The following is a 15,003-nucleotide window of genomic DNA, read 5'->3' as shown; positions in this document are numbered from 1 at the left end:
GGCAGAGGAAGGGAGGGCAGCCTCAGAGGGGAATGTCCAACTCCCAGTCACTTCAGCTGACTGTCTGTCAGAACACCATGCCAGAGTTCCTGGCACTGAGCCTTCACATTGCTCAGCTGTTGGGCTGGTTGAGCAACTCCTGGTGAGAGAAGTGGGCTTCTGCAGGTTTTCTCTCAATTTTACTATCAGAATTACTTGCTTAGGTCTACTTGTGTGCAGACATACCATGACTATCAGAGGTAATGAAAAAAGAATAGTTAAGTTTGTGGAACTGCATATTTGGGCTTTTTCTGCTACAAATTGGAAGTGTGCTTCTTTTCACTGGAAAATCGAGGTTTTAATTTCTTTAAAAATACACATACTGAAGTACTTCTTGGATTTCTTTGGTATATAATAGAAATATAGAAAAATATGAAATATAAAACTTTAGCTTTTTCAGAGGTTCTTTCCATCAGATATAATTCATTTTTTTTCAATTAAAATGAATTTGATTTTCAATTTAAAAATCTAATAGAAAATAGTGTTACTCATTTCTTGAGTAAACAGGAGAAGAGAATATGAACTAGTTAGGATGTTACCCTGGTCTCTGCTAACTGGAGAAAAGGAATGCTAATTCTATTTCATATGTATCTATTTCAAGATTCAACATGGGGTTGCAAGAGAAGATTCAAGGGTGCTGTCTGACCTCTATAAGTTGCCTGTGGCCAGTCTGAGCTAGCCAGTCAAATGGCACCAGCAAAACCCTGATACTAAGCCAACAGCAGGGCAGCAGCAGGTGGAATAAGGACGCTCCAAAGTGTTTCCACACAGCTGTGTAAATATTCCAAGTTAGATGAGGTTGCTGCAGGTCAGGATGAGGTTCAGTTGGCAGAGTTGTGCAAGAGATGATTGCCTGCTGTATTCAGGCCATTAGTAAAATCTCAATCTTTTCCTGAAGTTTGGCCTTCATCCACAAGTGTCCCCATTCTAAATTTCAAACAGAATTACTAGCTGCTCTCTCAGACCCTCCTACAGTGAACATATGGAGCAACTTTTACTAGAGGATTTCACTGTGATGATCAGTTGGCCTTTCATGTGTGTCATTTAAAAATACGTCTTTTACAATCTAGTGATTAAGAAACAGCTTAGATTTTTTCATTACAATACTCTGGCTGTTGATAGTAACACTATTCTTGCTTAGAGAACTCTGTGCTATTACTTAAAACTCCTCTTTAAAATGACAAAAATTAGTTCTTGGTTTGCTGTGAGAGGAACTTCTAAATAAGTAAAAGAAACTACAGCTTGTCTCCCACAAGACTGAGCAATCAAAAAAAAATCTCTATTCCAGAAATTTACAGGCAGGTGAATTTGTTTATTTTGACATTACTTCTTCCTCCTGTTTCACTAAGTCACTTGGGAGAAACTAGCACAATTGAGTTTTCATTTTCCCTCAGCAAAATACAACTTACTTAGAATGAAAGCAAGGAGCGGAACTTAACCCTGGCTAACTCACAGACTGTGACAGAGGGGACAGGTTTTACTTTGGCACTATTTTGAGTGGTTAAACTTCACAGATGATGTATCTGTATTACAGTCTCTTTTTACTCCAGTAATCTTTTCCACTTTCTGGCTCTTTTGCCTATTTCCTAATGGATTATTCTTATGATCCTACTTTTAAATGCTTTCCATCTAGTGGTTTCTTACTAGGCTTAAACAAAGGGGGTTTGGCTGTTTGAAATCAACTGGCTGCAGTTCAGGATGCTGGCTTGGAATGGGCTCCGTTCCTGTAGAGGGATGAGCAATGGAAAGTGAATTACCTTAATCTCCAGTGGTCCTTCTGATGGAGCTTTGAGTCATTTGATGGGATGCTGTGCAGGAAGCTTACACTGTCATTCCCTGCACTTCTTTTGTGGGTAAGCAGAGAGTGCCAGTCTTTGGGACTGTCATGCCAGCAATTGTTCACTCCCAGAGTAAGTGCAGCCCCACCCATCCCTATATGGATAGGTCAGCAAATTTCCTGGGAGGTGAATTTCCTTTCACAGCTTTGTCTTCAAGAAAAGAGTGTTGCTCATTTGGAATGAAGAGCTAGAGTGAATCTAATGCTGCCTGAAATTATATACCGTATGTGCTCAACTTACAATCACCAGATGTGCCAAGGAATGAATGTGATGAGGATTCTATTCTGTTCAGGGTCATTTGTGGCCATCCTGCTTGGTGCTGAGCTGGAACTGTTTTATGGCAAACAGCATCTTTGGCCATGAGGGGATTCTTTTGTTAAGTGCTTTAAGAAAAAGATCTTGAAGGAAAATGAACCACTGGTGTGTATCTGTTTGAGATGTTTCCTCTTCCTGCTTTTCCAAGAGTTCCTTGGTCTCTACTTTCTGTCTCCTCTGTCCAGGTTCAGTATCACCATGGTTTGGAAGCAGATAGGTAGGAGCACCTCTGTTTGGAGTTTGTCAGAGCCAGCTAATATTTGCAGAGAGTTGGGTGAAAAGCACAGAAGGGCATTCCTTTTTACTTTAAAGACAGTTGGTCACTTCAGCCAAGGCATTAAATAAATAGGACAAACAATACAATATTCTGGTCTATTTATGGGCCAAGAATGCACACAGTGCATTTGAATATACAGTGACGGGGGTGGATGGTCTGTAGAAGATAGGACACTGAGTAAAATTTGGGAGTTGATTTTTTTTCTGTTGTGGCAAAGAAAGGAGACTTTAAGGAAAGACAACCACAGAGGTAGGTACAGTTATAAATTTCTCCTCTTTGATCTTCATTTGGGCTATCCCACATTCACTGGCCAAATTGTATTTAAAACTGATTGGGTTTAAGCAAGAGCAATATATAGCTCTGGAGTTTCATATCCTTCTGCTGTTCCATTGTGAGTATCTTAAACAGCCCTACAAATGCATGTTTCTTGTCTGGGACCACAGGTGTTGTATTTAATAAGTTTTCTAGAGCAATGTAGGTTCTGCCTAAAATTCCAGGTTTTCCTGTAGACTTTAGCGTTCTTGTGAAGACACCATGTCACTGCCAGGCACTACATTTTCTCGGGACTTGAACTTTTCCTGTTCAGGCCTTTCTCTGGGTATGTGTTTACCCATCTCCTGATGCCTGCCTGGGTTCCTGAGCAGCAGGAGCTCTTTAGTGTTCAGCTCAACAGGGTCTTCAAACAGGTATCACTGCCTTGGCAAGAGAGCAAGAGAATCATTTAATGTTCAGAGAAAATGGAGTGAACAAGCAGGCAGCCTCAAATAGGCAGCTACTTCTTTCAGTTGTTGACATGTACCCAGAAATTTCCTTGCTATCACTCAAGGCTTTCAACAAACAGCATTGAAATTTGATCTTTGTTTTTCTGATAAAAACCTCTTAGTTTCTGTAGCTCTGGTGCTTCTTTCCTCTTCCTCAGTAGTTTCCCAAGTCAAATTTGGTGACCTTAGCTAACCTGAAAGTTTGCACTGGAAAAAATCTTAATTTTGTGAGAGGATTGTTAGTGGTTTATCTCTGCTACTTTTAAACATTGCAGCTGGGAAAGTGCGTTCATGCAAAACACACTTGCTAGAAGTCCTCCTGCTGAAGACAAGTAAGTGTTTATACGGGACAATCTATCAGTAGACACCACAGACTAAATTAAAGAAGATGAAAATCTTATGAAGATGTTATATGCTCTTAAAATCACGGCAGGGATAAAACAAAATTTCATAAAGAGCATCCTACCAGCAGGGTTTTTTTAAACAACCCAGTTCATGTTTCAGACTGAGTTGTTCTCTACTTTAACCTGAGCCTCTACCATCTAAAACTTAATACCTGGTGTTTTGCTGGAGACATTTTCCCTTTTTTTTCTTCCCCTTCTACCTTACAGCGCTCATCATAGTACTAAGAGGAACAGAGAGACATGAATGGTAGGAGATAAGTTTCCAAAAAATTGCACAGAAACATAGTAATGCTAAATCAGATCTTACTTTCTTCACATGTGTTCAGTCAGCTTCTCAAAATGGGGTTTCTCTTGGTGTGTTTCCCAACGAACTGTTGTTACATGGTGGTGGAGGGAAATTGTTTTCATTGTTTTCGTTCTGTGTGGAAATAATAACTATCTGTATTTATGCAGTACTTTTCTGGGCATCTATAGGTCACACAAATAAAAAACATTTGCAAGCTGTCAGTAGTAGATCCTATACCTTGATCAAAATATAGACAGTCTGTATTTTGGGGACTTTTTTTTTCTCCACAGATAGCTTTGTGCAGAGACCTTCGAGGCCATCCACAGAAGCAATCCACCACAACCCCCCAACCATTGAACTGTTGCATCGCTCACGGTCACCCATCACCAACAACCACCGTCCGTCGCCAGACCCTGACCAGCGGCCACTGAAGTCCCCCATGGACAGCACCCTCCGCCACCTGTCCCCAGCCGACAGGGTGCCAGGGACAAGGCACCAGCATGAGAACAACCAGCAGGAGTCCTATCCTCTCTCAGTGTCCCCAATAGAAAACAACCACTGTCCGCCTCCTTCCGAGGTGCTCCAGAAGCCCTCCAGCCCTCGGCAGGAGAACACCAGGGTCATTCAGCTGATGCCCAGCCCTATCATGCATCCTTTGATACTGAACCCCAGGCACTCCGATTTCAAACCACCGCGGTTGTCTGAGGATGGGCTGCACAGGGAGGTCAAGCCCATCAACCTGTCCCACCGAGAAGAGTTAGCTTATATGAACCACATCATGGTGTCTGTCTCCCCCCCTGAGGATCATGCAATGCCAATCGGCAGGATAGCAGGTAAGAGATGTTCTCTAGGCTACACCAAAGTTGATTCTCTTCATTCTTAACTAACCATGCTTTGTTTTAAGAGTTTCTTCTTTCCTTTCGCTACTCTGTGACATCAAGAGTTTACTGGCATTCTACAAGTTTCACTACATCTGTGGCTTAGGCAGTGCAGTATTAATAAACAAGTTTCATGACAGGTAAGCAGAGGTGCAGAATGACTTGTCTGTGACCACAGAATGTGTAATTAGTATTGAAATATCTGCATACTGACACTTGCTGCCTCTCCACCCACTAGCAATCCATTCATTTCCCAAGATACCTATCTCTGAAGCCTTGTTCTGCAAAGAGAGAGTTTTCCAAAAGTTCCATTCACATCAGTGTGCACTCCTATGGAAAGGAAAAAACCCTGTGTCAGTGACCTTTGAAATACTGCAGTGTCAAGCCCATTATGAAGCTGGCAAGACTAATGAAATACCACCTCTGAGTCCTACTTTGTAGCCTTTCCTGGGCTTCTCACATCAGGACTGTCCCTTTTTACAGAAACAAGGTTGGCTTTGTCCCACACAAACCACAGGCATTGTCTCACTTTTGTTATCGTAAATAACTGACATCACAAGAGCTGAATCAGGAAGCTGAGGTTACAGAAAATGTTTCTTGTACTCCAAAGGGAACTGTAAATAGGGAGAGGGAGAAGGGGAATCCAACCACTTCAGAAATGCACTGGATGCCCCAGTAACCAATTTCTTTTGAGAGATGTGCACACCACACCCAGAAAGATTCCATGCAATTGTGTCAGCAGTGACCTAATGTGATCCTCAGCTCCTGTGGGGTATTACACATGTCCACAGAGCTACAAACACCTTGTTCTTTTTTGTCCTTACATGCCTTAAATTTGTTGCAGATGTAGTGCTGCCTCAGCTTTAATGAGAAAGATAATCTATTTTCCTAAGATTTGCCACTTTAAATTCCAAAGATACATATCTTACCATCTAGTCAAGATCAAGCAAGGACCATGATCTAACTAACAGAAAGATGAGTTACAGAAGTTAATCTTCTGACATTTTTGCTTGGCTGAGATTTGTCTCTCTCCTTTTGATTTTTATTACCCACAAAATTCTCAGCAAGTTAATAAATAAAGTTATGGCAGAGAAAATACTCTACTGATCACATCACTGGAGATTTCCTTCCCACAAAGTGTTTTTGGGACATCAAGGCAAAATAATTTTTATTTTCCAGAAACATTCTCTAAGAATAAACCCTAGTCTGAAATAAAGGTAAGAAAAAATATGGAGAGTATGTGGTGGTGTAATTTTTTTACTTTAAACTCAGGGGTTTTCTTACATAGTTGGGAATCTTTGGTTTCTGCACATTATGCAGTGGGTCCAGTGACACCAGCCCCAGTAATTCTCATGTCCTTTATATCCCTATGTTGTTTGTAGGGCAACAGAGCCCAAGCCCGTGAAAATATGGGCCTAACATAGTTGCTTGGCAAGTATGTGTAGCCATTCAAAATGTTATCCAAAGGCTGTATCTACAGACATAGGTGCTTTCATTTGCAAGCCCGTGGCTTTGCTGAGACCCACAAGCAAGGGTGGCATACCTGAAATAGCTGGTGAATTATTTCATGCCAGAAAAACCTGGAGTCTGTTCAAGCATTTGGTTCAGATGAGGGCAGTGTTTTATGGCCCAGGGTTGGGGAATTACAGAGCTCATGGTTAGATTGATTAGATTTCTGCTGATAAATTGGCCAGCATACTTCCATCAGTGCCCAAGTCCTTTAATTGTAAAAGCTCACATGCCTCATTTGATGTGCAGGCGCAAGCTGCTGCTCCTCTGGTTGGATTGTAATGGCCCCTGAACTGTAGAGACACCCTCTAAAGAGCTTACAGCTAATTTAAAGGTGATAAAAACTGGATTACTACCAAGTACTTAGACAGCCCATGCTTCATGCCTGAAGTCAACTTCACTGGAGCTGTTGAATTCAATGGCAGCATACTTAGGCACTCAAGAAAGAAAGTACCTTTCTACCTGCTTGCCACTCATCTCACAGCTCTTGCCAATAAGTGATTTCATTTATTTTTATGTCATCATAAATGTATTTTCTATCTATGTCCTTACCTTTACTGCCACAGTTGACATGGAGGTGCTTGACCAACCATGCTTGCCACTTCAGTGTGAGAGAGATCATGAAAGGTGTGAGGACATGACTCTTAAACTGCAAATGTACATCAATGCTGATATATTCTTTAAAGGAGTTTTTTTAGAAATCACTGGCATTGCTTCCATTTTCTTGATGAGGATGACTGGTGGGTTGGGCAATGAAAAGAGTTACCAATAGTCCAGTGCCAGAGCTAAGTACTCAGTTGTTTACAGTGTGAAAAGAGCCTTGACTTCCTATGGCTTAACCACTTGCATGCAAGTGATTTTTTCAGGGGAGATAGTAATGAGGAGCTACTAGGGAAGCCTGGTAGGCTGCTGACTAAAACCTTAGGCTGTGCTCCAGAACATCTTCTCTTCCCAGCTCAGATGTTTTATATTGTAGAAAGAATTTTCCCTCAACTTAAGACACCTCACAGCCTCATTAATCTGTTCACTTGTAGATTGAGTGTGTTTTTAAATGCAGCATGCAATTAGTTGCTGCTGAGAAAGAAAACAATGTTTTTGCTTGCTGCTATACACAAATTCTCTCTTTTCAGGAGGTCAATCAATACAGCTCTGGACGTTCTGTCAGACAAAATAATGGCCTCTACTCACTGGCTGACTAATCTTTCCTACCTTTTTATGTAATACCATTTTTCAAAATATTAATTTTACTGTTAAAGCACTTTCCCTTTTACAGCAAAAGATTTCAAGTTGAAGGTCTTATTACCTTAGGCCATTTAACACTTTTCTAACAAAGCCAGAGGCATAAAGTATCTTTATATTACTCATTAAGGTCACATATATTATTCATCATTGGCTAGAGTTGATTTTGAAAATTATGGTTAGCTATCTTCTCAACACAATGTGCACAAGTCTTTTGTGTAACTTTGTCAGAACTAGAGGTCATCGTGTTGAGATGATCAAGAAACAGGTTTGCATCCCCTCTAAAGACACAAAAGGCAAGGGATAAACAAAGTAACTTAGGCATCAGTAGTCATGTAGTTAACAGCATGTAAAAATATTTAAAATACCTCAAAAGGGGAGCTCAGCAGGGCAGTGTAATGGAGAATTTTCCCTACTGGAACTGCTAATTCAAAGGATCAACTTTTGGTAGCCAGGTCCTAACTTGAACTGTAGCAAGCAGGCATTCTATGTATGGCTTACTTTTAGCTCTGAATTTTTTTCAGTAGTCTATCTTGGCTCTCCAAAAACCGTCTCCAAGGATTTTTTTTTTTTTTTTTTTTTTTGTCCTCTTCACAGTTGCAGTTTAAACCAAGGGGAGCCTCAAATTAGCCCTTCTGCAGACTGGAAATTCTACTCCCCATGAATCTCTGACTGTGAAGGTTTTGTTATCAAGCATTTTAGGGCTTTGATATCTTGTAAAAGATACTTCCCCAAGGTGCAAGAGGTAGTTATGGGACTATCCAACTATAACAGGGTTGGTTTCATCCTAACCTTTATCACAGAGAGGTTGTCTTAGAAACATCCAAATTACGCTAATTACATGGTAGTATTTACCTCACTTTCGATTCAGTCACTTAAAACTCACTAATACAATTCTGGATATTCCTTGTGAGGGGAAATACATTGCTGAGCAGGTCTCTGAGATTTCCAGCTCCCAGTGTCTTTTTCTGTACCAGCTCTAGGACTGAAAGGCTTGTTCACTAATCCACAGCATGCTGAAATCTAAAGGCAGGTGAGTCCTGTGTCTGGTGTTATCTATTGGTGTGCTGCTCTTATCAGCTGGGTTACCTTAGCAACTGGGCTGTATCTGACTTTATGAGCTGCCAGATTTGTTTCTTCCTCTTCAGGAGTCTGAGGAAAAGCCAGGCAATGTTTAAACTGTTGGGAGGCACATTGTCTACCACTGTGTTGGTTAGGCCCATAAAGCCATTGATTGCTGTTGGAATGAGGATAGACAAGATTCTTACCATGCCAAAGTCATGACAGGGAGCTGCCTCCTTGTTTATCTCAGCCTCTCAGTGTGCCACACATCCTGAGAGTATAGGGGCCCATGGATCTGTGGCAAGGCGTGTGTATGTGATATCTCAATAAAAACAGTCTGATGGCTGAAACTGCAAAAATGCAGTCTCATGGTAAGAGTACATCAGCTCTGAATGACTCACATTCTACTGAAATGTACAAAACAGCACTTGGGATGGGTGTAGGCTCTGAGCATGGGGAAGGTCTTCCAAAGGGGTTTGTTTTGTGTGGAGACAGAGTTTGGAGGGGAAACAGAATCATGGATTCTCCTCCTTTGTTTGAAAAAATAACTTGTGTGGGAGGAAAAAAGACAGGAGGGGACAGAAAGGACCCCTTTCACAAATACAGTGCTTTAAAAAATTGCAAATCAACTGGTACTTTTTTCTGTTTATACTCCAGAGTTGGGCTGGAAAGCTTTTAAATGTGGATAAGAAAAACTCAGCTGATTGAGCTGTCAGATTTGTAAAAATAGACATTTAGAGCTTAAACATCAGAAGACACCAAACCTCAAACCAATGCACCTCAGCAGAGTCTCCTCACTACTTACCTAGTAGGACCAGAGCCCCAGTGCCTGCATCTGCTCCAGATGTGTCCATGGGACATTTACAACTGTGTCACATTGTAGGATGATCTTTTGGATTTTTTTAATTCATATACCAGCAAAATCCTTTGCACAAATTCACCACATTAGTTTATTATTTGTAATGCATTACACAACGTTAGTTTCTTTTTCTTTCTGTACAAAACAGCTGTACAGTCACAGTTACAACATGCAATGGCCTATGCTGGATGGTAGGGAGGGAGGGTGGGAAAGGAGGCAAAGAACAATTATGGCTCTGTAGTGGAGAGAGTAAAACCAGCATAGAAGCACAACTTAGAAGTTACAGGTTTTGTAACTGATATCATTAGCCTTCACAGAAAGCTGGAAAAAAGGATAATACTGGGTACTATTGAAGGGCATTTAAAGAATAATGCAGACATTAGGCACAGTCATCCACAAAGGTAAATCCCATTTAAGTAATTTGCAATGTTGAGTTGCTAAGATCACACACCTAGTGGATTGAGGCAAGGTGGTGGGTATAGTTATTCTGCACTCTAGGGAGGCTTTTACTACCCCTCACAGCAGCGTCAAGTTGCATGGCTGTGGGATGAGCGGGTTCCCACTGCACTGGGTAAGGAACTGTCTAAGGGCAGGGCTCAGAGGGTTGTAGGACATGGGGGCACATCTGGCTGGCAGTGTTCCACAGGGCTGTTCCACAGGGCTCAGTTCTAGGGACAGTCCTGTTCAATGTATTTGTCAGCAATCTGGATGCAGAAATTGAATGCATCTTTAGCAATTTTATTGATGGTGCCAAACTGGGGAGATGCTGTTGACTGTTGAGGGGCAAGATGCCTTGGAGAGGGGTCTGTATAGATTGGAGCATTGGGCTGTGATTGATGGGATGAAATTTGACAAGTCCAGCTGATAGATTCTGCACCTTGGGTGGAGCAGTGCTGAGCACAAATATAAGCGGGGAGAGAAATTCTGGGGAGCATCCCTGTAGAGGGGGATCTGGGGATGCTCGTCAACGCCATGCTCAGTATGAGTCAGCAGTGTGCCCTGGCAGCCAGGAGGGCAAACCACATCTGGGGTGTATGAACACGCAGCTGATCTTCAGGACAGCACATAGCATTGCTAATACCATAGGAACCCACCTGTGTGCCCACCTATGATTGCCAAGGCTGTCTTCTCCACTGTCATGAGTGATGAACCCAGCAGGATGTGACAGCATAGAAGTGGCTGGTGGGGCTTTGGTGACTCACAGACTTTGGGAAGCAGCTTTGGCAAGATGGTCACAGCAGCTAAGCCATTTCAAGTTACAGGCTGGCAACCTAGAGAGACCTAAAACAGTGGCTCACTTTGGCAGTTCTAAGTTGTAAGTGATAGGGGCCAGTAGCTGTTTTGCAGGGAACTGACCTTCCTTCCTGTAGGACAGCAGCTCATACAAACAGTTTGGAGCCTTGCAAGAACATGAAAATCATGGTGTAATGCTGGCCTTTGTCACTCCCCTTTGGATATGACAGTGATAATGTCACTGGCCTTGTTTCATCACTTCCTCTTGCAGTCATGTATACTTTTATATTTCCACTGCATGCCATTTCTCTTGGAGCCCCTGTGGAAGCCCAGACTGCTGGAGAGACTGAAGTGTGGATGAGAGTCATACACACAGAGCTCATATTTGTAGGAGTTTTCATTATAACCTTGAGAGTCTTCTTAACATGGCATTAACAATTAATTTCAGCATGAAAGTGGGCCTTCCCTGCCAATTTAACTAATGGCACGCAAGCTCAAACAATGGCTGAATAGCAATAGGTTAGATAGGTGGTTGTAGATTTTCTGTGAAGTGTATTGCTTCACAGCTGTCTCCATTCTTAATGCACAGTTACAGGAGCAGAAATTGCAGTCAGGTCTTGTTCAGGTCTACTCAGAAGCCAGGACTGACCAAGCCAGAGAAAAGCTCAGTCATTTAGATTTTATTCTTCTCGTTACTGTACTGCAGCACTGTGCTGCTTTTGCATTGATTGACATTTGGGGAAGATGTAAGAAAGATGGAATATGATGTGTACCTCAGGGAGATCTGATTGTTGGGTGAGAACCATGAGTAAATATCACTGCTTTACCCTTCTAATCCATATCTCACAGCAAGAAATGAGTAAGTGCACTGGTGATTTTAGCCAGTGCTAAACCCACCACAAACACCCATTTACATCCCACGGCTTGACAGATAAGTGGGTTCAGAGTACCCTAAGTATCCATTGGGGTCAGCAGGATGTTACACTCTCTTTTAAGAAACTTGCCTTTTAATGAAAACAGGTATCTTATTTTCCCTGTGTACTTCCTTCAAGCTAGAGTTGTTTCGATAATTCAGATTTTCTTCAACAAAGCAAACTTGGATCACTTTGAATGCTCCTAGTTAAACCAGGAGAGCACACTTCGTTTACAGTGTTGACACTACACTTCACTGTCTCCAGAGATAGGCCTATTTAAGTCTGGCTTTAATACCAATCACTTAAAAGCACACACATCAGTGTATGATAACTCAAATGCAAACCATTAAACTGCTAAGGGTGTTGGGAAGGGAAGGGAAGGGAAGGGAAGGGAAGGGAAGGGAAGGGAAGGGAAGGGAAGGGAAGGGAAGGGAAGGGAAGGGAAGGGAAGGGAAGGGAAGGGAAGGGAAGGGAAGGGAAGGGAAGGGAAGGGAAGGGAAGGGAAGGGAAGGGAAGGGAAGGGAAGGGAAGGGAAGGGAAGGGAAGGGAAGGGAAGGGAAGGGAAGGGAAGGGAAGGGAAGGGAAGGGAAGGGAAGGGAAGGGAAAAACATGTCTTAATGTGGAGTTTTAACCCCAAGAAGCGGAGGTCACTTCTCAGTTTTTGGCAAGGGATGCATCAGAAATCACCAGTTTATGTATGAAGTCCTTTCAGGAGGGTCTTCCTGGGAACACACCTGGAGCTGTGTCTTCCAGCCGTGCTCACACCTCCCACAGTACTCTGGGCTTTCTGAGAGAACGCAGAAGTGAGTTTCATAGGAACCAGTCTATTACAGACAATCTTTTTTTGCTCTTGAAAAACCAAAAGTCTAAACCCAAGACTGTACTATCAGAAGATAATAGAGATTCTCACACTGGGGTTTAAAAATTATTAGCCTTGTTGGGAATGCCTTTGATGCAGTTAAGTCATTCCTGCCAGCTTCTCTAAAGTACAATTCTGAAGGTAAAACACCATTCTTAATTCCCATCATTAATATGTTTGGCCAGTTTTCTGATGTCAAAGAGGTTGTGAGGTGTTTGTAAAAAGCGTATGTGTACAGGCAGAGGTTGAATTTCTTTTCCAGTCATTGCCTTTCATGAGCAGTAAAGCTGAGGAAAAGCCACAGGAGAATCAGAGACAGGTTTCTTCAGCAGGAGTCTTTTCTACCATTGTGGTGAAGAAAAAGAACAGCACTTGAAGAGAATACTGAAAATGCCCATCTGTTTGGTGGGGATGAGGCATGGAACAGAAGTGGACAGGAAGAAAAAAGACTGGTTTTAATACAACAGTCTTTAGCTTTCAAAGTCTTCATCTAGCATATGGTCTGTGACCCATCTATTACATATTCATTGTGATTTCAGTGCTCTTTTCTACAACCACATGAGGTATATTTTGGATCCTCCTTCCCTGTACAAGTTTTTAATGCCAAAGACAGAGCTTGGCTTGCTGTGTTATTTTTACAACCTCACAGCACAACTGTTAGCAGCATGACAGTCTCAGGTTTCTGCTCTCCTTCTGCATGATCTCCCACTCAGCGTTTGGGTACAAGACAGAAGCAGCATACAACTGTTGTATTGGGTGATCTGGCAACCTCTTTACTCAGCCCCAGCTTGAATTTACTGAGCTTAACAAACAGTTGTCTGTCAAGAGGTTTCTCCACAAAAAAACATTGGCTTTACTGTACCATCTTACTATCCTGCTTCCAGTGCAATATTCACAGAAAGAAGACTATTTTCCCTTGGTGACCTGGATGTGGATTAGCAGACATTGGTTACCAGGATGCTCAATCTCGGAATAGGTCAGTTCTCCCCCAGGCCTCAGAGCCATTTGAACCCTTAACCATGAGGCTTGGTTACTTTTTTCTTCTGGTTTTGTCTGCTAAAATTAATATGTCATGGATAGATCTTAAAGCTGGATTGTATCTCAGCACGGCATAATGCTCCTGCAGCATGTCTGTTAAGGAAATTCCCCAGTCAGACCATTCCCAGAACTCTGACAGTGGCATTCCCAAAGTCAGAAACTTTCTGGGACCAAAGCCTTTTCCCAGCTCCAGTGGTTGTGAATTACATCAGTTTATGATTTTGACGCTATGAGCATCACCATGTTGCCTTCACACACACTTCAGGTGTACTTAGAGAAACCAGAGGGCCAGAGAACTTCCAGGGTTCTGTTCATTAGTTTCACTTGTGAACAGTCATTGTTTGCTTCACTCTGAACAAATGCAGCTGAAACACAAGACACCTTGTAAAAATTAAAGGAGGCTGAGCTTGGGAGAACTCTTCAGCTGGTAGAAATCACAGAACCATTTAAGTCAAATGATATGCTGGAGAGATTTTAGGCTAACCTACACAGCTAGGGATAAGGCCTCAGCTGATGTCAGAGGGAGTATGACAACGTTCCTTTGGCATCACTTCCTGTGTGGAGCCATGTTGGGTTCCAAGGCGGTCATCAACCAGATCAAACACTTTTTATATAATGCTCTTCAGTGCAAGATGTGGGTAGGTCTTGCAAAACATTTCTGTGGTTATGGGAGGTTTTTGGTAGTTGCTACATGAAGAGGGCCAGCTCTGCACCATGGGCCTCATTTAAATAATAGAGGGCTCAGATACAGCATGTGCTTTAAGTAATATTTTGGTGCAGGGGAATGTTATATCCTGAACAAAAGAGGTCTTTAGCATGCAAATGCCTATATTGTGAACAGCATTATTTAGTCCTGGGGAGTACAGATGCGAGACATCTCACTACTGCAACATGAAGATGACGTTGGCCAAATGATACTGGAGAAGTCATTTGTAACAGCTGGACAAATATCAAAATACTAGGAACCTAAGATCCAAAATGTTTCATTTACAGATCAATCTGAGATGGCAATTCAATACTAAGGGATATTTATTACTATAATATAGCTATTAGGAAGTATTTAAACACTGGTATTCTTTAGGTGTGTATTCAGAAGACTGTGCCTAATCAATTAATAATAACATAGTTTTTATTAGCAGGAGTGGGAAACTGCTGCGTCTTGCACATGTAGGGCAATGCTTATGGCAGACAATTTGAGAACCAGCAAAGTACTCTGCACCTTATCACTACCTTGTGCATAACTACAAAAGTCCCTCTAGAAGCATTAGCTGCAGGAGGAAAGCTGTATCTATACCTCTCCATTAGAAGCTGCAATTTGCCCTAATTCCCAGCTAATTATTTAGTTCAGACTTGCTTAGTATTACAGCTGAGAAAATGGTAGGGCATGGAAGTCCCAGTGTTTAGGAGTCTTTTCCACATTGCTGGGCCATTCACCACCTTCCTACTCCAGCTACAACACCTTAAAGCCTCTCAGTCCCAGCTCTATCTGCAG

The 15,003-nt window shown here is 42.1% G+C and overlaps 1 protein-coding gene across 4 annotated transcripts in view; it reads left to right on the top strand.

Annotated features, from left to right (window-relative positions):
• ETV6 (ETS variant transcription factor 6) overlaps positions 1-15,003 on the top strand; it is a 126,399-nt gene that overhangs the window by 97,226 nt on the left and 14,170 nt on the right. For all 4 annotated transcript variants that reach the window (XM_086885349.1, XM_086885348.1, XM_086885347.1 and 1 more), the window contains one exon: positions 4,211-4,753. In XM_086885349.1, the coding sequence (XP_086741475.1) occupies positions 4,211-4,753 (543 nt within the window). The remainder of the gene's footprint in view (positions 1-4,210; positions 4,754-15,003) is intronic.

This window comes from Cyanistes caeruleus, chromosome 4 (genome assembly GCF_971803275.1).
Source record: "Cyanistes caeruleus chromosome 4, bCyaCae1.hap1.1, whole genome shotgun sequence".
Lineage (NCBI taxonomy): Eukaryota > Metazoa > Chordata > Aves > Passeriformes > Paridae > Cyanistes > Cyanistes caeruleus.
Note: the sequence above shows the minus strand (reverse complement) of the source record. Positions and strands in the feature narration are given on the sequence as shown.